This window comes from Cucurbita pepo, chromosome 6 (genome assembly GCF_057944985.1).
Source record: "Cucurbita pepo subsp. pepo isolate OVF chromosome 6, ASM5794498v1, whole genome shotgun sequence".
NCBI classification, from domain to species: domain Eukaryota; kingdom Viridiplantae; phylum Streptophyta; class Magnoliopsida; order Cucurbitales; family Cucurbitaceae; genus Cucurbita; species Cucurbita pepo.
In genome coordinates, this window is record NC_141803.1 from 1,865,778 (window position 1) to 1,887,644 (window position 21,867).

Here is a 21,867-nt window from a genome sequence, read left to right on the forward strand (position 1 = left end):
TATTTATTTATTTATTTATTTATTTATTTATTTATTTATTTATTTATTGTATTTTTAAAAAAGGTGACCGAAAGGAACAGTATGTCACGCGCTTTTCTCCGTGGCCGTTCGGTTTTCTTCTCCTGTCTGAGCTAACATAACGATTTGTACCGCGGAACTGCGACATGTACCACGCGCGAGTGTCCGTCTGCTACGCGCTCTAAATTCTCGATCCTCTCCGTTGAATTCAAGCGTTTTATGCAACGTTGACGATTTTCCACCGTTGGATTCGCTTCCATTAACACGTGATTCCTATTGGTCCACGTCAACTGTTTTGTTTAAATTAATGTCTTTTTTTATTGATTTAATATTTTCAAGTCAATGACCGTGAATTGCGATAATCCGGAAGAATAATGGCTCGGATTCAGTTATTTCTCGGTAAATATTTTTCGTCTCCAATTAAAAAAAAAATAATAACTAATTATTTATTTACAGATATAAAAATAATTACATATTTGATAAAAAAAAAAAAAAATACAAATTTTAATCCAATCATCAAATAATATCTTTTAATTTTATAAATTATTCCTTTCGATATTAAATAATCTTTCAATTTTTAGACAGAAGCTAAGTTATGATTGACCAAAATTTTGAATCAGTGTACCGATCTGTTTATTTGAGACTGTCTCTTGGGCTGTAAGTCCTAACACAAAGTTAGAATTCTAGCTTTTCTAGAGTGGTATTTCGCTAATGGCTCGTGCACCCTAGAAAGGGCTTTTGAATTCCTGCACCGATCTGTCTATGTGAGACTCTCCCTTGACCCGTAAGTCCTGACTCAAGGTTAGCATTCTAGCTTTTCCAGAGTGGTATCTCGCTAATGGCTCGTGCACCCTAGACAGGGGCCTTCTTCCCACTCTAACACTACAAAATTTTTATCTGAAATTCTTAAAAAAAAATTATATTTATGATTAGTTCGTAAAAATAAGACTTAAAAGAATATATTATAATGAATATATTTATAAAATTTATATGGGGAAGTAATTATAATATTATAAGATAGGGTGTGATTTTGGTTAATAATTTTGTGAACAAGAAATTGTAGCTTCTCTCTCTTAAAGAATCGAGTCCTATAATGGTTATAGTAGAAGACTAGAAGTAGAACCTCATAATCATATCATCTTCTTTCTCTCTCTATCTTCCTTTCTCTCTCTTCTCTCCATCTCTGTGGGCTTCCATGGCGTATCACAATCACCTCTCACAGGACCTTCCCCTCCACTTTTCTGACCACCAACAACACCACCAAAATCAGCCTCTCTCTGATACCTCTCTGCGTACCATTCTGCCGGACCAGCTTGCCGGCGGTCACTCCTCGCCGGACCCCAAGTCCCACCATCATCACCACCATCATCCGCTGCAGACAGCGCCGAATTGGCTCAACAACGCACTGCTACGCAACCAAAACCCCCATTCTCACTACTCTACCGACACCGTCACCACAGCCGCCGCTGCCGCAGCCGCCAATACCAATTTCCTCAACCTTCACACCACTGCATCGGATTCCACCGTCTCTCACTCCTCAAACCAATGGCTCTCCCGTCCGATCCTCCACCGCAACCATAGCGATGTCATCGACGATGTCACCGCCTCCGCCGGTGATGCTATGATCGGTGCCGCGACCGCCGCGCTCTCTCACGATTCCGGTGAGATGAAGAACGACGCTAATAGCGGCGATGGAATGAACAAGAGCGAGGGTATGGTGATGGAACCTAGCGCCGGTGGAGAGGGGGTTTTGAATTGGCATAATGCTCGTTATAAAGCCGAGATTCTCACTCATCCTCTTTACGAGCAGCTTCTCTCCGCTCATGTCGCTTGCCTTCGCATCGCAACACCCGTCGATCAATTACCGAGGATCGACGCCCAGCTCGCTCAATCTCAGAATGTCGTCGCTAAATACTCCGCTTTAACCCACACCGCTCCACCGCCCATGGTTGGCGATGACAAAGAGCTCGATCAATTCATGGTATATTCCTCCATAATCCTTCCAATTTCTTCTTCTTTTTACCATATTTCCAAATCTGTTCCTATTGGATTAGCTATTTAGGGAGCTGAAATTTCATTGCTATTGCTATCAATCTATATGAATGCTTTCCTTTTCTCCCATCATCCAATGGTTTTCTTTCCTTTCTTTTTCCCAGAAATTGTTCAATCTTTCTGGCTTGCTTCAGTTAATTGGGTAATGAAATGCTATGTGTTTGTAGGTAATTTGAGTTGGGTATTGGATATTGAGTAGTTCCTTGTTTCTTAAATAAATGTCTTCATCATTTCACTTGTGGGTAGACATTTTATGTATTTGCTTGCAAATTTGAGTACTGCCATAATTAGTAAGCCAAGATATGGTAATAATAAATAAACTAGAATCTGCGTTTAATTGTGCTTCCAGGCTTTTTAGTTTTTACAACGTATGGACAAATTTTCAAGACAATTATATATATATATATATATATATATCTTTATGTCGGTTGTCACTTGGTCTATTTTCTTTCAGTCGTACAGTCCTGCTGTTTGGGTCGAGAAAATTTATGTTGTTTGCAGTGCAGCTGAGAAAAGGCTGCCCTGTCTGGTTTCTGGACTCTCTTGGAATGAAACAGTCGCCATAGATTTTGTCTTTCAATCTGTTCTCATATACTGATATTGATTTATTGACATTTATTTGGACATTTAAATGGCTGAGAATTGGGACAAAGGGTACTGTAGATGTGATGTAAGCTTAAATGGTTCTTATTTTGTTTTCAACCATATTAAAGCCATTTTCTGAGTTGTTCTTGTTTATGGATGAAATTTCAAAGTTTTGTTATGGTTTTGAAGCTTTTAAAAGCGTTTTAAATACATAAAAAGTTAACTAAAGGAATAATTTTACCTGGAATTCTGCTGCGAAGTTTGCTGTACACTCTGCATCCCTCTTTTTTTCTTTTGATTTTCCTTTCTAAATCTTAATGTGTTCTATGTGGTCGTGTTGCAGACGCATTATGTTCTTTTGCTTTGTTCTTTCAAAGAACAACTCCAACAACATGTTCGTGTCCATGCAATGGAAGCTGTAATGGCTTGCTGGGACATTGAGCAGTCCCTTCAAAGCTTAACAGGTATTGTTGTAGCCTTGTGTGCTGATCTTTCTGACCAATTGTGTTCTGTTATTATATTCATGGAACTTTAGCTTTAGCCAATTATAGCCAAGTTTTAGAGAACTTGCCTTGTCAAATACTTTGAGTGCACCACTGGTCTTTTATATTTGAAAATTAAAGTGTTTTTTAACTGAAGAGTGAACCAGTTGTGATTTGATCAAATGTTTGCTTCCTCGAATGAACTGGCCTTGATCCGTTGATCTATAGATGTAGTGGCTGGTGAACCGCTTTTTCTTCCTCCATAACCAGGCTTGAAACCCGGTCCACTCTCCCTTCTGTGCCCCTTGACCGAACTCCCCTAAGCTTTGTGGCGCGAAACTGTCTCGAGGTCATGAGATTGTGTCTGAAAGCATAAATGCCCGCTTCTTTTCTTTCCGGGCCTGGGAAAGCTCTGGCAACAACAAAAAGGAAGGGCCCAATAGCCCATTAGTGAGAGGAAGGCAAATGTGTGCAAGTCCATTGGGAGAGCCACGGACCATTGAGGAAGCTTGTTCCGTGGATATTTTATAATGTAAAACTAGTCTAAAGTCGATTTCGATTTTATTTTTAAAATTTGGCTAAAATTTTAAATTTTTGAAAAAATGAAAACTATAGTTAAGAAATTACGAGAAAACGAGCATGATCTTACCAAACTAGTTATTAAATGGAGCTCGTATTTTGCATTTTTCTTTGAAGTTGGGTAGCAAGTGATCATATTAAGAACAAAGTTGCATCCTTTTTTCTATTCCAGGAGTTTCGCCCGGTGAAGGTACGGGAGCAACAATGTCGGACGACGAAGACGACCAGGTCGACAGCGATGCAAATTTATTTGATGGGAGTTTAGAGGGTCCAGACACTATGGGTTTTGGCCCTCTTATTCCCACAGAGAGTGAGAGGTCCTTGATGGAGAGGGTCAGGCAAGAGCTGAAGCATGAGCTAAAATCGGTAATGGATGTAACATTTGCAGTGTTTTTTGTTTTATAATGGACATGTTCTGTCACTGAAGCTTTTTCCGACAGGGTTACAAGGAGAAAATTGTGGATATTAGGGAAGAAATTCTGAGAAAGAGGAGAGCTGGAAAACTCCCTGGTGACACCACCTCTGTCCTCAAACAATGGTGGCAATCACATTCAAAGTGGCCTTATCCTACGGTATGTTGGGGGTTTTGTCCTCATGCTATTACTTAAAAGTCATTCTCAATTATTCACTTATTTGATATCTCTACAAGACCCACTATTGAAACATTAACATGGCTAGAGTCGGCTTTCCCATGAAAACGTCGAGATAAATAATCTGTGAGATCCCACATCAGTTGGAGAGGGGAACAAAGCACTCTTTATAAGGGTGTTGAAACCTCTTTCTAGACGCGTTTTAAAAACCTTAAGTGGAATTCCGAAACGGAAAACCCAAATAGGACAATACCAAACTTCTCCCTAGCGAACGAATTTCAAAAACTTTAAGGGAAAGACCGAAAGGAAAAGCCCAAAGAGAACAATATCAAACCTCTCTCTAACAAACACGTTTTAAAGGGAAAACCTTGAGGGCTTGGTGGTGGGCTTGAGCATTTTAAAAGGACAAAGAAGACAACATCTGCTAGTGGTGGGTTTGAGATATTACACAATCAAAACCTTGAGGTGAAGTCCAAAAGGAAAAATCCAATGAGGACAATCTGGGCTGTTACACAATCACATCGAGCTACTGTTTATTCTTTACTCTTTTTACCTTACGTCACGTCATCTTTCCGTTAGTACTAATAAAATATTTCTTAGAGGACAATAATTGTGAGATCACGTCGATTGGAGAGGGGAACGAAGCATTCCTTATAAAGGTGTGGAAACCTCTCCCTAGCATACACGTTTTAAAACCGTGAGACTAACGACAATACGTAAGGGGCCAAAGTAGGCAATATCTAATAGCGGTAGGCTTGGGCTGTTACAATTATGTACACGTAATAATAATTTACGACAAATTTCAAAGCTGGTCCAAGCTTTAATCCTTCTTTGGATCATGATCATGATCAGGAGGAAGACAAGGCAAGGTTAGTGCAAGAAACTGGTCTGCAGCTGAAACAGATAAACAATTGGTTCATCAACCAAAGGAAGCGTAACTGGCACAACAATCCTTCAAGTTCTACCAACTTGAAAAGCAAACGCAAAAGGTATAATATAACATAAATTCCTTAAAAAAAAACATGTCTGTCTGTTTGTGTGCTGATTTTCTTTATAGTTGACCTTAATTTGAAAGAAGTAATGCAGGTGAAAACAGCAGCGACCGTTTCAAATGACTTGTTTCCAACAAAATCATGTTCTCAACACTTTGCTGCAGCAGCATATAAACCCCATACTGATTATTTTACGAGCATTGAAGGTATTCATTTTAAGCTTGCAAAACCAACGTACGTAGTTATTGCTTTGACCAAAGAAGTTAGGGATGAGAAAACGGGACGAGGACGGGGACGGGGATGGAGGAATATATGCTGTGTCGCGTCGAAAACGTGCTTTCGACTTAAAAATATGAAGAATGTGTTAAGGGTTTTTTATGATATGATTAGAAGTTGATATTAGGAGTATATTAGTGGAAATGAATTGGATACTCCACATGGAATGGAGTTGTAATTTTTGTTTAAGCTTCTTCATGTATGTGAATAAGATGGGTGTACAGTTTTAATAATCTGTGCATTGTTCCTTACAATATATAATACATCTCATTATAGCTCCCTTTTATATATATATATATATATATATATATATATATTTATTATGATCCCCTTTTAATTTATTTGATTTAGTTGATGTCGAGTAGAAATATGAATAATTCCTTGCATGATATAATCATGTTGTGGCGTTCGTGGTGTTCGGGGAGAGGAGTGGGTGAGGTTGGGTCAAGTTTTTTTAACCCTCTGACCCCTGGTTTGGTTCGGAGTTCATAATTTTCACTCCGTAGAGTGCCATATGAATAATCTCTAACATAATATAATCAAATCAGGTAGAGGCGTTTGGGGAGAGAAGTAAGTGAAGTTGGGTTGAGTTTTTTAGCCTACCAACCCTTGGTGGTTCGGAGTTCATAATTTCACTCCATGGAGTGCGTAATCCCTTACAGGAGTGGGTGAGGTTGTGTCGAGTTTTTCTTAACCCACCCGACAATAGATGCACGTAACAATCTAAGTTCTAGCAAACAAATTTGAATTCAAGTTTATCGAAATCAAACGAGATGAGATAATCAGCCAACTTTGTTCATTTTCTTCTAATAGAATGAATAATTATCGAGCTTTAGATATTTATACATTTTGCTCGACAAGAACGCCATATCAAATTACCTTATACAGTTACAATCAATGGATAGAGTCACTCTGGAGAATCTCAATCCCGTCGCTTCAAAATCGCAAGAGATTTATACCAATCGCTACAACTCATTTTGCCGCCATAAATCTCTGAGAAGCCGGCGGCGACGGCGGCAATCTGGAAGCGAAATCCCTAATTGGACACTCATCATCGTCGCGAACCTGTTCGTCCTCGAAATTAAGGGCATAGCTCGAAGGATCATAACGGAAATCAGTTGAGTGATGGTACCGTCGGCAACTCCTGCCGATCCTAGCAACGAGATTCCGGCAAAGTCCTCGGAGCTTGGGGAGCTCTGGCGCCATTGATTTGAGTGATTTTAGAGAGAGAGAGAGAGAGAGAGATGAGTGAGAACTGAGAAGTGATGATGCTGAGCGAGGGAAATGGAAGAGATATATATAGAGATTTGTGGGAAGAAGAAGAAGAATGAAAAGACGGATAAGACGGAAGAGAGCTTTGCGGCTGTTGGGCTGTCCAAAGTGGGTTAGGAAGGAGCGGGGAAAGCGTGTGACCTACGTGGCATCCCCTTATCAACATAAAATTTTGAAAATCATTCTATAATAAAATAAATAAATAAAATTATTTATTAACTTTTAACTTTCATAAATAAAAAATTAAGTCTATAGAAGCCGTTACATGACTTATTTGCTCGAGAATGATATGGAATAACGTCTCATTTTATTTATGAGTCGACTAGAAAAGAAATACGATAAGTTAATTATGTTTTGTGATGTCCCACATTAGTTGGGAAGGAGAACAAAAAACTACATTTATAGGTTTGGAAATCTTTCCGAAACAGACGTCTTTTAAAGCCGTGAGGAGAAGCCCTTTAAAGCCGTGAGGAGAAGCCCAAAGAAGACAATATCTGCTAGCGGTGGATCTGGGCTGTTACATGTTTTCTAGTCATTTTTGTGATGGGTAAATCCCCGTGAAAAAGGGTAACCTTTATGTAATTTGTGATTAGTCCTATAGTTCGAGAGAACACACTCACGAGTCCTTAATCAAGCAACTAATCTTCATCTAACTGAACCCTCCTCCCTCCTCCCTCCGGTATAATTATTTGTAAGTCTTTTTCTTTTTTTAATAATAAATTTAATCGATTTTTAAAAAATAAACATCGAGATCAAACGAGAGCTATATAGCTATAACGCTCCAATAACCCGAGTTACGTGTCAATGGATACAGTCAACACAAGTCCCAATTCGGCATAGGCATAAGCATTTTCATTGGAAGCCTACAAATGCAATGCATCAATGCTTTATAATTGGACTATTTTGGCCTTTTGACATTGAAGGAAGGTATTTGTAAATCTCCGCAGAATATGCCAATCGGAGCTCGACACGCGTCACCTTTTGTCTTTAAATAATTTTATATTTTTCTCTGTAGTGCACGTGACCAACCACCACCCGCCGACCATTTGTGGTTCGAACTCCAAGTTCCCGTTCCCACTTGCAGTAAATAAAGGATTTATAGAGTATAACTAAACTATGAATAATATTCTTTCTTTTATAAACTTTATAAAATTTATGTCTCCGAAAAGGACATATAAATGAACCGAGATTACATTTGAATGAAAGTGATATTGGAGATAAGACGGTTAAAAATGATTTAAATTAGTTGAAGTTATTGCCTATATTTACCGTGGGCTTTGTTGGATGATGAAAGTCCACCTTCGCTAATTTAGGAAATGATCATGAGTTTATAATCAACCAATACTGTCTCCATTGGTTTGAGGCCTTTTGGAGAAACCTAAAGCAAAGTCACGAGAGTTTATGCTCAAAGTTGACAATATCATACCATTGTGGAGAGTTGTGTTTATCTAACAGACTTAAATATAGAAACTCCAAAGTTAAGTGTGTTTTTATTTTAGCAATTTATTACATTAATGCTAAAATGACCGGTGTTAGTTTGTATGTAGAGTAGTATTCACTCTTAAAAGCAACAAGCAGTTAACGTGGTCATGTTGTAGCAGAATATCAGCGAGGGGTATGTGGTGCTAAATTTGAATTCCAAACCGATAATATGTCTAGTCGCTAGAAATGTGAATCCAAATTCTGATTTGATTCTTGAATATAGGGCGTTTAGCGTTACAGTAAAAATATCGAACAAAATCGTGACATGAAATGGTGAAGCGTTCTCCTCTCCAATCGATATAACATCTCACAATTCACTCATTTGGGTGTGTGTAGTGTCCTCCGTTGGCACACTCTTCGGTGTTTTGCTCTGATACCATTTGTAACACCTCGAGGCCATCGTTAGTAGATATGGTCTGTTTTGGCTCGTTACGTATGTCGTCAGCCTTACAGTTTCAACACGCGTTTGCTAGAGAGAAGCTTTCACACCTTGATAAGAAAATACTTCATTTCCTTGTTAAACTAACGTGCGGTCTTAATTTTAATTTTTTTTGGCATTAATATGAATAAATATCTTTAGGCAACCGTTAGTTGAGGCTTTCATAGGTGTGTACTCAAAACCGACTGTTGATATACAGTTTGTTAATAGTTCATTAATTAATCATAATAGTATTAAATAAATTAATGAATAAAAAAGGCAGCCTGTTATACTCGAAAGGTTCATGAATCCAATTTAATACACTTGGAGTGTGACAAATACTCCCTTTTTTTAGTGTTCAAATTTGATAATGTAGATCTTTTATTTAAATTTTGTGGTTCAAATTTCATCCTATTTTTTATATTAAAAATATTTATTTTTACAACAGTAAAGATAGGAATATTTATTTTTGCTACAGAGTGAATGAATTAAGTACATTGTAACGATCAAAGCTCCCTGCTAGCAGGTATTATTTTACTAGGGAGAGGTTTCCACACTTTTATAAGAAATGTTTCGTTCTCTTCTCCAACCGATGTGGGATCTTACAATCCACCCCCTTGGGTCCCCAACGTCCTCACTGACACACCACTCAGTGTCTAACAGATATTGTTTATTTTGTAACGGCTCAAACTCACTGCTAACAGATATTGTCTTTTTTAGACTTTTCCCTTCGGGTTTCTCCCAAAATTTTTAAAACACAGTTTACTATGGAGAGATTTCTACACAGATTTTATAACTAATAGATTCTTAAACTTTAAAAGTACTGTTGTACATCAAACCGGATAATTTAAAAAATAAATTTTTTAGGGTTTTGCTTTTTGCCTAATGGCTCATTTTTCGATTTTATTAATAGTTAAAATGAATTTTGTAAGCCGAAAAAATTGAAATTTCCACTCGGGTCGGGTCGGGTCGGGTCGGGGTTTTCAAAGTTTCGATTTGTGCTGTTTGGTTGTGCACGTATACTTGCTCTAAACCCCGACCACCACTCGGTCGTCTCGATTATGTTGGGCCCAAATAAATAATGAAAACAGGTAATGGGCCGGCTCAAGTATAAATAGGTGGGCTCTGCTACAGTGTTCACTTTTTGGGGCTTCGGAATTGAAGGCGGGAGCCCTCTCGAAGCATCCATTTCTGGAAGCCATAACCTCAAACAAGCATCATCAGAGAGAAGCCGCGAAACCGAAGGCAAGAAAAGGCTTACGAATCATCTTCTCTATTCGATTTTTCAAGTTCATTCTCCAGTCTCGAGTCCTCCGCTTTCATGGTGAATATCTTCTTCTCCTTTCTTCATGATCTCAATATTGCTTTTCTTAGTATTCTCATTGTACGCATATTTGTTTTTGTAGGAGTTACAGCAGGAGCAAACTCCGTCGGTATCCATAGAAGATTGCTTGAAGCTCTTGAAAGGAGAGAAGGACGAGCAGCGTCTCGCTGGCCTTTTCTTGGTTACTAAAATTTGCAAGGTGGATGATATTGCCTCGCTTACTAGAGTTTACAATGCGGTTGGAGCGAAATTTCTTGATCGGCTTCTGAGAACTGGTATGTTTTTTTTAACACTTCGCGATCACTGGAAACTTATTAGTTGAACTAGAACAGTTTGAGACGTACATGCTTAGTGTTTATGTATGTACTCTGAAAATGTGTTTAAACTTCTAGGCATGGGCAAAGGAACTGTTAGTAGACCTGGAGAGGAAAATCGCGATGCGTATTTGCAGCTTTCGGTTAGGATTCTGGTTGCGTTTTGTCACGTTCCTGATATTGCTGCTTCAGAAGAGATGATCTCGAAGATTCCACTGATACTGGAAATCTTATCCAACCAGTGCGTCCGCTATCGGTTAACTTTTTATTTCTTACATTTCTACATCAATCAGTTGATTATCGATACGAATTAGAATGACGAGTTATCCTTTAATAGAACGAGATGACATTGAAGGAAAATATCTTTGTTCACTTGTATTCTTCTTACTCCTTTTATTCTTGATGTTCTGTTGAGGAGATTTAGAGATTGATCTTAAAACATGACTTCAGATTTGCAGTACAAGTACTTACTCGACTATCTTTCAGATTGCAATACATAAATTTATTCATACTCCTAATTCATTCTTGAAATTGCTTGTGTTCTGAAGATTTAGATTCTTACCATTAAGAAAGAGTTAATTGCATCATGGACTGGATTTTCTAAATAGCTATGTACATTATGTTTTCTTTCTGTTCTAATATCTTTGGTCGATGTTTCTTTTGTTGTCTATGCAAGGTCAGGATCATCTGTTTTGGAGGAGTGTCTTGAATTTCTGTATCTGGTATCAACTACTTCTGATGCTGGTGTTACGGTTCTATATAAATCTGGAAGCCTTAAAATTATAGCTTCTTGGATGTCAAAGTTGGCAGATGGTAGCATTTCTCATTGTTTGTCTAATCTCATTGATTACCTTGCTGTTGGCGGTTAATCTGAATCTTGCTGTGTTTTCAAATTATGGTCAGTAAATATCTCAGTATAAGCTTTTGTATGCAGGTTCCCATCCAATGAAGATTTCCATGCAACTTGTTCAATTGATCATTAGTAAGATTTCTCTGGACATCATCATCATCGACTGTTTGCCTGAACTAACTGATATTGTGAGTTAAATTTTCTGTTTTATTTTCTATCTAATAGGAGAACTCAATCGTTTTGGTTCGTTTCAACCACATATTCTTATAGGGAGACCAAGAATTCTACTTCCCACCATAATTGAGTAAATGCTATCAAATCAGGTTGTTGATATTGCGAGGGAATTTGGAGTGTCCCACGATGCTATGAAGTTTGAAGCACTTCACCTGCTTTCTGCCATCCTGTCCTCAAATTTGGTAGGCAATTAATGGTGCCATCAGGAAAGATTACTTTAGTAATTTTTTGCAAGTGTTAGGATGTGTTTTCCTCTGTCAAAGGCTGCGTACTGCCTAGTCTTGACTAATGCATCAATTGTAGGTTAATTTATCCAGTTAGACATTCTTTTTTAGTTTTAATTATCCTTCACTGCTTACAGAATTTTCAGTCTTGTTAGTTCTTGGATCTGTCATAATCACAGTTATTGTTTAGCTGATGCATTGTATGTTTTGCCAATGATGTTTCATTTTCAGACACCACTTTATGATGCCCTTCGTCAAGTGCCTTCTGATGTTTGGTCAAAACACATGCGTAATGGAGTTTCAGCTATTCTTCATAACCGTACAGGTATCCTGAGCTGCATTTTCTTCAAAGCCGAACATTACCCTTTCTTTTCCATTTTCTGGCAATCAACATGTAGCTGTATTTTTTCCCTCCATGTCACCGTTAATCAATTTGGCTCTAAAATACCATATTATCAGTATTCTACTTGGCTTGATTATAATGTGTTTGACATATAGTCAAATTACTGGGTGTTGTGCTTGTGTGTGTGTGTGTTGATTATTTTTGGTGTTTACAATCTACAAGTTCATTTGAGTAGAAGGCACAAGAAAGGTTTGATTGATTATGAAAGCAGCAATCTTATGTTAGTAGGCTGGTGAAACTTGGTTTGCGAGTTGGTGGCATAGAAGGAGACATTAAGGATAGTTGAAAGGATACTTGCACTTTAGCCCTCTTCTATCTTCTTTTGGGCGTGAAGATAAAATGAAGTATATGTTAGGGCTTGAATGCAGTATATGTTGGAAAACCTTTCATTTTCCTTTAAAAGCAAACTGATTCCGTTGGGTTTATTTAGATAATCATACATATTCAGATTTATATGGCGAGATTATTCTTTTTCTTTCGATTGAGATTTAGATGTTCATTTGCTCTTGCAATGGAAAAGTGAAAAATTAGAGGAAAACGTTTCAAGTATATTCTCTTTACTTTAGTTATCCTCGTAGTCACTAGTGCACAAGAATCTGTTCGACGCTACTTATTGAATCTCTTGCTTTGCTGTCCATTATGCAGCGCCTGCCGAAAAGCTTCAGGCTCTTAGTTTGGCCGAGTCTATGGTATCTATTAGAGGAGAAGGTTGGCTGATAGGCGAAATAGAATTACCTGATGTTCAAGATGCTATTCCATCTGACAGGTATTTAGTGATTGCTACCAGTAATGTTGCTTTATTAACTTCTCATTATATTTTTCATTTTTCTCTTCCATCTTGATCTCAGGTGTCTAATACTTGTCTTAGAGCAGTCAAGAGTTGAGATTGCTGTGATGCTGAATGAACTGGCCTATGCAAAATATGAAGCTTCCAAGAATTCTTCCTTGAAGGAGGATATCATTGTAAAGCAGCGGAATGTAGCAACTGCCTTCTCTTTGGTGGAAAAGATAATTAAGTTAGTATCAAATGTCGGTGAAGATCAAGGTGGATAACTTATTTGATGTCAATTATTTGCTAAGTCTTGCATTTCGTTTATTGACATTGAGATTTATAGGCCCCAAATTACAAAATTTTATGAATGTAAGCATGTGAAAAATAGGGGGACATGTGAAGGGTAGTTTTTTTCATTGTTTTTGCATGGGGCCCGGTAGTTAGAGTAAGGGCCATGATGGGGCAGGATGATATAGGGCAGTAGCATCCTCTTGCTGAGGTTTTCCTTATTCCATAGGCATTCTCCATGTTTCTAATTGTAGGTTTAAGAGTCTATCCCATTTAGCTTACTTGATAGAATCACTCGGATAGTTAATTAATTCTGATGATAAATGCTTAGTTAGATGAAATCGATGACTTACCCTACCAACGATATGAATTGGCTTTTCTATATTTGGTTAAAATTTAACAGTTTCCAATTTTAGATTATTCTCGAGTAAATTCAGATTTTGTACAATTTGGATACCATAAAAGCATCGAAGTGGTTTGCTCTAGTAAAAGGGAAATTTGAATTCATCTTAATAGAATTACATAAAATTTGAAGAAGGTTGATGAAGCATTGAGTCTTGGACATATATGTTGCTTCTTGTGTTTGTGAAGTAGTTGGTCTTTCTGTGACATTTCGGGGCACACATGGTAGGATTATTAGCTTCTCGATATTGCTACTGCTTTTTGGCTTGATTGGTCTTGTGTGAATGCAGCACTTATTTTAACGTATATTAACCTTGATATGATGTTGTGCTTCAATGTTGGCCTTCGGCCAATATATTCAGCAATGCCGAGTTATTGCCCTTTTAATTATTTCATACTCAAATAATATCTTGAATACCTGGTTGAAATTATTTGTAGGTGATCTTATCGATGAAAACACACTGATGAAAGTGTTTAGAGGACTAAATGAGACTACTGGTGTTGTGCTAGAATATTTGCAAGATGCAAAGGTAATTATGGGCATCTCATAGCTGTGATAAGATATGGCGTTACTGTTCCTTATCTAGAATTTTGATTTATGATTCTACAGGAGCATGGACAAAGAAAAGGAGATGATATCTTAGCATCCGTACGGGTTATTGGGAGGTAAGATATTCATTATTAATATTAAATCCTTTGGTGAGACGGCTGCCAAGTTTTATAGTAGTTGTCAAATTTAAAACAACAGAACGCATTTGAAAGAACTATTCGATCATTCTTAAAATATATACGTTTTTTTAAATACAGCGAAACACTCCTTATCTGTTCTTTTATGAATATGTACTTTGTTAGAAGCTTAGAATTAGAATTTTGAACAATTAATATTGTGGTTGCATATTTTTCGATGCTAGATATAAACGTCATAAGAACGTAGAACGTCTTCAATGTCCTGTGCCTTTGCAGTGAATTGCTTGATAATTGAGGAGTGTCTAGGTGTTTACTTTATAACAATGAACGATATTCCTTTACAAGGACTATCAAAATACATTAAACGTGAAGTTTCTTCATTCAGTTAGTATAACGTGTTTGTGAAATGTGTGAATCACGCTTCCTTCATGCACGGATAGTGTTTGACGGTCTGGGGTACTCTGATTTTTGGAACAGTGGATCGTTTATGATTTGGTCTCCCTAAACTAGACTAGAGTTCTATGTTTACTTAGATTGCCTCTGGTCAACATTATTCTTTCTCATTCCAGCTTTCTCGCACAAACCCCCGATGCATGGACGGAAAAAGTCAAGGAACTCTTGGACTATATGCTCTCTGTTGAAGGAGAAGATGAACAAAGGTTTGTCAGCTCCCAGTTATTGACAATATGGTATATTCATTAAACATTCATGAAATACCTGATTTTGTTTCTATATTTGTTTACGAACGACAGCCCCTTCAACTCTGTGTGCTTCTTGCTTCCCATGCTATGTCAAATAACAATGAATGTTGAAGGATGTAAAACTTTGGTTTCTTCTGGAGGTCTTGCAGCTGTAAGTAATTGCAATCTCGAATTTTCTTATATATAAATGGCCTTTGTGGACACTTATCATACACTGAAGCGCTCTACGTTCTTAGTACTTTTGCGAAGCTAAAGTTCTTAATCATTTAGCATTTGGGTTTGCATTCAGGTTGTGAAATGCCTTATAAATTTGATTCACAAGCACGGTGGGTGGGTTGACAATGATGGATCCATTTTCTTGGCTTGTGATACCATCTTGAATGTGCTTCTGAAGGTATTCATCTTGTCATCTACAAGAGTATCAAGTTGTGTTGGTTAGTTTATTGCTAAGGTGTAGTTGGACTTCTTCGTTGCAGAAAGAGCTAGCTGGACTTCTATGTGGGGAATCATCTTTTGTTCACCTTTTGGAAGCAATTGCAAATTCAACTGGTATGTTTACGTTTCTTTGTATCACACTTCATTTTTTTTTATCAAATTCTTGACCTTTTCTAATTTAAATTGTTCATGATGGTTGTAGAGGATGCCCATGAGCCATCTGTTATAATGATGGCTGCCAGCATATGTGCCTTAGTATTTGATTACACGTCAGAGAATGCTCTTCTAAGCAATCCGAATTTTGCTGATAAATCTCTCGATAAGTTATGCCGACTCTTTTCAAGAATCTTCGCTTTGTCCGAACAGGTACGTTCTTCAGAAAAGTTTTCTTTTTCTTTCCCTCTTAAATTAGAAGCATGGTCCTTGTTGAAAGCATGGTCCTTGTTGAAGGTCTCTAAATTTTAAAAAGTATTTCTAAACTTGAAAGGAACCTACTCAATATTTTTTCAAATTCACATATCTGATATTTTAAATTTAATTAGTTGGAATCAAATTTAAATAAAGGGCATTATAAGATGATTCATTCTTCGAAAAAAAAAAAAAAAAATTGCACAACATAGTTTATTTATTATTTTTTTCTTTTTTTTTTATTTTGTCTTTCTAATTATTTAGAATCTATTTAATAGATTTATATATTAAATTAGTTATTGTTTATAATAAGAATATTAGTTTTTACAATTCTTGCTTTGTCCAATGAATCCGTTTATTCCAAATCTCTTAAATATTACTGGAAACTTATTAGGACTAAGACTAAAAGTCTAAAGATTTATTAAACATCTTTGATTTATTGGAAACAAATATAAAATTGAGAGAATGTTAAATTTATGTGGATTGCAGCAGAGCATGAACGATGATGAAATGGCACAGATGGATCTTTACGAGATTATCGCGGCAGGTTTGTGCATACTCATACGTAAATTATATCACTCCTTTTTTTTTGGTAATTTCATACTCAACTATAATATTTAAAATAAATAAGTATTGTGTACTTGCATCATTCTTAACATGGCTGGCTGCCTAGAAAAGAAAGTTATATATACGTTTAAAAGTAGAATGATGAGGGTTGTTTCCTTATATACTTATTTGGAACCGTTGAAAAAGGCGATTAATTTTGATGGGCAGGATATTCTCGATGGGGAGATAGGTTCCCGCGTGTTCAAAAGGCAATCGGGATTGCACCATTGTGATTATCGGTAATGAATAAATAAGAAAATCCTGTAATTGCTTTTTTTACCACTTTTTAATTAGGCTTTTCCTTTTCGTTGACTTTCGAATTTTTTGGAATACAGATGTAATCAGGAAAAGAACCCTCCTTTCTGCACGCCATTAATTGGAGTAAGTGTAGTCTGCACCACAAGTGAAGTTTAATTATATGGTGTTGATAATGTACACAAATTTTAAATATTATTAAAAAGGTAAGACTTAGATGTGTTTTAAAAAGAAGTTAGAGAATCAGGATAAAGGTAGGGAGAAATAAACAAATTTAAAGTCTTAACTACAATTAAAAATTAGTTAGTATAAAAGATGCACATGTTAGAAAACAAATGGAGATAAAGTATAGAGATATTTGAGGCGAGAAATCCTTTAGTACTCACATCCATTCATTTCTTACATAATTTGGCACATTATTTAGAACTTATCAACATTCTTTTTTATTCTCGGTAACTGTTGTAAAATTTTTTATTGGTTTTGAAAGAAAAAAAAAACAATGATTTTATATTATATTTATAGAAGATTGGAGATCTAAACGAGTTTAGTTAGGTTTGCTAGAGGCAAATTTTTTTTTTTTTTATAGAATTTCATTTAGATGAAATATAGAAAGGTTAAAATTAATTAATTATATTTTTTACTTCAAAAGTTTTAAAATTATAATCTAAATTCAAAGGTTAAGAAGTATGTAGTCATAAAACTATAATATAACGTAGTCAAATTTGTCATAGGTAAGTCAAATAGGAAAACATAATTATTTTTTAGTCGAAAGCTTACCAAAAAAGAATTCCAAAATCTTTCTTAAAAGAGGATGTGAACCTTACCAGAGGTAATAGGAAAGTTGCGTCCACGAAGGCCGGCGGGTACCTTTGTAGTATGCACATTGTAGAAATCAAGAACTAAATTCCCAATTAAGTTGCGGGATCATGAAAGTTGAGCAATTGGAAAAAAATAATGAAAACTAAACTAAGAAAATGTACCAGAAGCTTATATTTTTAGTGTATTAGAACAATATCATTGGTGATTCCAAATGTTTAGCAACAGTTATTCAAATTTTGCTTGCATGTACCTATCCTTCTATTTGCAATTTTAAAAAGTTTTTATAGTAAATTATAAGTTGAGTTTATATTTTTATTTTTTCAATTTTGGGTCTTATTAAACTTTAATATTTAGAAGTGTCTAATTTATTATATGTTTTGTGTCTAATAAAAATACTTATTTGACGTGTCTAAAATTTATAAACTAACACAAAAACAAAAGATTAAAAATTTAGTAACCAAAACAAAAACTATGGAAAAATAATAGTTGTGAAGTATTCACACAAGGAAAATACCTTTAACACGAATGTTGAATGAATCGAGCAATTTGGTTTAGAAAAAGTCCATAAATTCCTGCAGCTGCGGTAAAAGAAATACATGGTTTAAAATGAATTAAAATCCAAATCAGGAAAAGTGCAACATCAAAATAGTATCAAGCCCTACATTTGAAACATCCAGCATCCTATTGTCTAAGTAAACTTCGGCTTTAGAATATAATCTTGGGTTGTGTTCGTAGTTCTAATATTGACGGTTTATCCAGTTTGAACACTCATTATTGAGTTTCCTCTTTTTTTTCTTTTTCTTCGAGTAACAATCAAACCGGACTAACTGCCACTATTAGAACTTCACACACAACCGACAATAAAATTCTAATGGAAAGTTTACCCGATTTCATGACATTAATATGAATCGACGTTCGTGAGGCACGTTACATTTTTGTGGAAGCCACCCTTCGTAATGACCGTCTGAGGAGTCCAAAGTCGAGATATGAGTCCTGCACCAGTTACACTTGAATCAGCCAGTTCATGTTCTAAATTATTAACATAAACAGAACCACATGCAACATTCAACACATTGTGCATATTCGTTTTGCTCAATGAATATCTTTTCTTTTATACCGAAAAGGAAACAAGTAAATTGATATTTAATGATCTCACAGTTGTGCGTTCGGAAACGGAAGCTTTGTCCATCTCGAAAGCTTTCACTTTCTTAAAGTTGTTTGGCTTATTAAAGCTCTGGTCTTTGCTCTACCTCCATAACCACAGAGAGCAAAAGCCTGAACCAAAGAGCAACTTTGAGTGGCCAAGTAATATTAAGATCATGCATGCCAACATAATTAGTCTGTGTAAGCAAATATTTGCGTTGTTTCAAGAACCGACAGCCATGCACTCTTCTCTTATCAAAGACCAAGTCAGATCAGAAATTAATTCTCAACCGATGGAGCTGGTCCACAGGTTGAAAAAGGGTGTCTTAAAATGTTCAAAAAAAAGTTCTGGCAGTGGATGCACTGGGTTCTAGACTGCAGTGAAACACAAGATAACGATCGTTCTCTTGAAATTCGGAAGAAAGAACCAGAACCAATGTTTGTAACAAATATCCTTGTAAACAATCTTGATCTGAGTTTTAAAAAAATGCAGCAAGTATGAACCTGAAGTTTGAAGATGACAGTAATCAACTAAAATTTACAGAGTATTCATATTTTTTTTAATATAATATAAAAATAAACGTGCTGCAAAATTAGAAAATTAAAATTTAATAAAAAAAATTGCACTTCTCTCATTTTGAAATGAAGCTCGATGAGGTAATTTAAGCCTCTTCAACCAAACAAAGAACTTGTAATGAAAACTAAGCTGAAACAAAAGATAACATATAAAATAACAATTATTTGAGGGGACTGCAGCCAGGAGAAAACTTAAAAATAATGGAAATGTCTTGATGATTGGAATCGGAGCAAGGATCAGGTAAGGGGCACTCTAGAGTAGAATAGGATAATTTCCAACAAACCAAACATCAAACTTGTTAAAGAATCAGCTAAGGTAAACTAATATTATATACTCTTGAAGTTGAAGGAGGGCACGTACCTCTATGTGGATCGGCCGCTGGTACACGGGCATGGAAGGCGGGTATCACCTCCGTCCATCTAAAAGGGCATATAAGAAGACCTTGCAATCCAAATTAAAGAGAGAAGAGAGTAATATAAGAAAACCGCATTTTACGTGCACCAACGTGAGGTTATATGCTACAGTGCAAAGGTACTAATAACTATCTTTTTAACCTATATAAATCCTAAGTACTTATTTTTTGAGTTTAACAATGGTAGAGTCGTAGATTGAATCATTAATCATTAGATGATAATGGATGTCTAATTCATAACCTATACTTGGATACACAAAAATGAATAATACTCACTAACTAAGGTTTGATTAGAGGAGAGTAATACAAAAAGCAGAGAAAGAGAAGGTAAACGCGTAGTAGGTAAGTATTATTCTTAAAAAACAATAAACAAAAAAAGAGAATGTAGGACAAAACAAAACAGAAACTGGTCAGGATGCAAGAGAAGGCTAGGGAAGCATTTAAAATTTGAAACATGAAACGTGGTTTAAGTAAAATAATTTCAACCAATCATCCAGTAGTATATTTGACTAGTTGCATGTTTTTACTTTAAGCCAAATTGCAATATTTCAAAGACATGATCAATATTTCTTGCGTGCAGCCTAATTATTGATCTGAGTTTAGAAAATTGAACATATATCAAAACAGAACCAAAGAGATCTAAAGTCAATTAAAACAGCTTGGACTGTAATTAGAAATACACGACATCAAAACATGATAGCTCCCAACCATAAAAAAAAAAACACGCATATTGATAGTTTGGTAGATTCTCCATAGCTTTACACACAGCGAGCTAACTGCATGACCAAACAGGGTCAGATCAACGTAAAGCAGTCAGAGGGCAATAGAGGCATCCAAGCTCCAGTGCCACAATTAATTCACAGGGAGAAACTTCATACGAACAAGACACTACTCAATACCTAAAGGAAAACACATTATCCATAAGACAAATACGAAGGAGCCGATCAATCATCATTCTCAATAATGCACATTCTGGTATCACAGATTCCTCGATCCGGAACACAGTCCGAATCAAGAAGACGAAAATAGACGCCATAAATAGTGAGGAAGAAAAAACAAACGCGAACCTATTTCAACCGCCGGAAACTCCGACACCGTAGAGGATCCTTCAACGCTGTACTGCTTATGACAACAATGTCTAACTAGAAAAGCAATGCGAGTAGTAATCCATCACTTAAAACTTCTAAAACCATTCTTCCACCTTAGTAAAGCAAAACCTACTGATTCAAGCATCATGCATAAAAAACAAACAAAAATATAGAGAAGAAGAAGCATTGAGAGTTGAACACAGTCAACAATTTCAGAAATTCCAAAATCGGATTCCTAAATGTAAAATGACATCGAATAGGTAGTCACATTCTGGTATTACAGATTCCTCGATCCGGAACACAGTCCGAATCAAGAAGAGGAAAATAGACGCCATAAATAGCGAGGAAGAAAAAACAAACGAGAACCTATTTCAACCGCCGGAAACTCCGACACCGTAGAGGATCCTTCAACACTGTACTGAATATGACAACAATGTCTAACTAGAAAAGCAATGCGAGTATCAAAAACAAACAAAAATATAGAGAAGAAGAAGAAGCATTGAGAGTAGAACACAATAAACAATTTCAGAAATTCCAAAAACGGATTCCTAAATGTAAAACGACTTCGAATAGGTAATTACATAGATCGAGGAATGTATTCCAGCAATGTACACGAAGAAGAATCGTACCGCAAGCCGGAAGGCATCGATAAACCGCAGAGAAAAAGAGAGAATCAGCGAACATTGATCGAGGACGATCCGAGCAAGTCTTTTCGATCAAGAATCAGTGATCACTTTCTTCGAGACGATGATGGATCGGGAAAGGTTTTTCCAAAGCGTTTGATTCGACAAGAGAAAAAGACGAAGGCGGAGCATATATGCAGCGTATAAAATAAAAACAGGGAAATGCTTTTGGCTCTCCCGCCAACAACCTAACACGTGTTTGGTTCTTATTGGTTTTTATGAAACTAACTTATGTGGGGCCCACTAAAAGACGGGTGTTTGGGTCGCTCCCGCCAACAATCTAACACGTGTTCGGTTCTTATTGGTTTTTATGAAACTAACTTACGTGGGGCCCACTAAAAGACTGGTGTTTGGGTAATGGCCAACATCTATCCCGTTCGAGTATAACAGGTAACGTACCGCATCGATAGGGAAAATGACTCCCTTATCTTATTATTCTCACCTCGTGTCCCACTGTCCCCTTTTTTTTTCTTTTTTTTCTTTTTTGCAATTAAAA

The 21,867-nt window shown here is 36.3% G+C and overlaps 2 protein-coding genes and 1 long non-coding RNA gene across 23 annotated transcripts; 2 read left to right on the plus strand and 1 right to left on the minus strand.

The window, feature by feature from the left end:
• Positions 1-1,079: 1,079 nt before the first annotated feature.
• LOC111797477 (homeobox protein knotted-1-like 3) lies at positions 1,080-5,879 on the plus strand. 3 transcript variants are annotated; one of them, XM_023680484.2, is made up of 6 exons: positions 1,080-1,999; positions 2,999-3,119; positions 3,889-4,082; positions 4,157-4,288; positions 5,159-5,295; positions 5,382-5,879. In XM_023680484.2, the coding sequence occupies exons 1-6, from the start codon at positions 1,214-1,216 to the stop codon at positions 5,419-5,421; spliced, it is 1,410 nt and encodes a 469-aa protein (XP_023536252.2). In that variant the 5' UTR covers positions 1,080-1,213; the 3' UTR covers positions 5,422-5,879. The 3 variants fall into 3 exon arrangements, with proteins under 3 accessions (XP_023536252.2, XP_023536253.2, XP_023536254.2); XM_023680485.2 differs by having other exon boundaries at positions 5,385-5,879; XM_023680486.2 differs by having other exon boundaries at positions 1,081-1,999; positions 5,393-5,879.
• Positions 5,880-9,902: 4,023 nt separating this feature from the next.
• Positions 9,903-17,743, plus strand: LOC111797347 (neurochondrin family protein). Of its 3 annotated transcripts, none has more exons than XM_023680332.2 (19): positions 9,903-10,070; positions 10,153-10,345; positions 10,463-10,625; positions 11,061-11,197; positions 11,319-11,422; positions 11,558-11,650; positions 11,924-12,017; positions 12,741-12,861; positions 12,944-13,140; positions 13,996-14,087; positions 14,168-14,223; positions 14,814-14,903; positions 14,997-15,096; positions 15,235-15,339; positions 15,422-15,494; positions 15,583-15,746; positions 16,278-16,335; positions 16,563-16,633; positions 16,730-17,743. In XM_023680332.2, the coding sequence occupies exons 1-18, from the start codon at positions 10,068-10,070 to the stop codon at positions 16,625-16,627; spliced, it is 1,908 nt and encodes a 635-aa protein (XP_023536100.2). In that variant the 5' UTR covers positions 9,903-10,067; the 3' UTR covers positions 16,628-16,633; positions 16,730-17,743. The 3 variants fall into 3 exon arrangements, with proteins under 3 accessions (XP_023536100.2, XP_023536101.2, XP_086981002.1); XM_023680333.2 differs by having other exon boundaries at positions 16,281-16,335; XM_087124876.1 differs by lacking the exons at positions 9,903-10,070; positions 10,153-10,345 and having other exon boundaries at positions 10,484-10,625; positions 11,066-11,197.
• LOC147792138 (uncharacterized) lies at positions 16,638-21,838 on the minus strand. Of its 17 annotated transcripts, none has more exons than XR_015421466.1 (7): positions 21,270-21,620; positions 19,549-19,629; positions 18,625-18,743; positions 18,400-18,461; positions 17,983-18,046; positions 17,474-17,548; positions 16,638-16,786 (listed from the first exon to the last, which is right to left on the minus strand). It is a non-coding gene; the product is annotated as an uncharacterized LOC147792138 (long non-coding RNA). The 17 variants fall into 17 exon arrangements; XR_015421464.1 differs by having other exon boundaries at positions 21,318-21,600; XR_015421476.1 differs by having other exon boundaries at positions 18,353-18,461; positions 21,318-21,576.
• Between the last annotated feature and the right edge of the window lie 29 nt (positions 21,839-21,867).

What these genes read in the sequence shown, in the direction of transcription:
- LOC111797477 (XM_023680484.2), top strand. Translation starts at nt 1,214, where the DNA reads ATGGCGTATCACAATCACCTCTCACAGGACCTTCCCCTCCACTTTTCT. An exon ending in AAGAGCTCGATCAATTCATG is followed by an intron (nt 2,000 to 2,998) that starts GTATATTCCTCC and finishes GTCGTGTTGCAG; the next exon opens with ACGCATTATGTTCTTTTGCT. An exon ending in CAAAGTGGCCTTATCCTACG is followed by an intron (nt 4,289 to 5,158) that starts GTATGTTGGGGG and finishes GATCATGATCAG; the next exon opens with GAGGAAGACAAGGCAAGGTT.
- LOC111797347 (XM_023680332.2), top strand. An exon ending in CTGGAAATCTTATCCAACCA is followed by an intron (nt 10,626 to 11,060) that starts GTGCGTCCGCTA and finishes TGTCTATGCAAG; the next exon opens with GTCAGGATCATCTGTTTTGG. An exon ending in TTACGAGATTATCGCGGCAG is followed by an intron (nt 16,336 to 16,562) that starts GTTTGTGCATAC and finishes TTTGATGGGCAG; the next exon opens with GATATTCTCGATGGGGAGAT.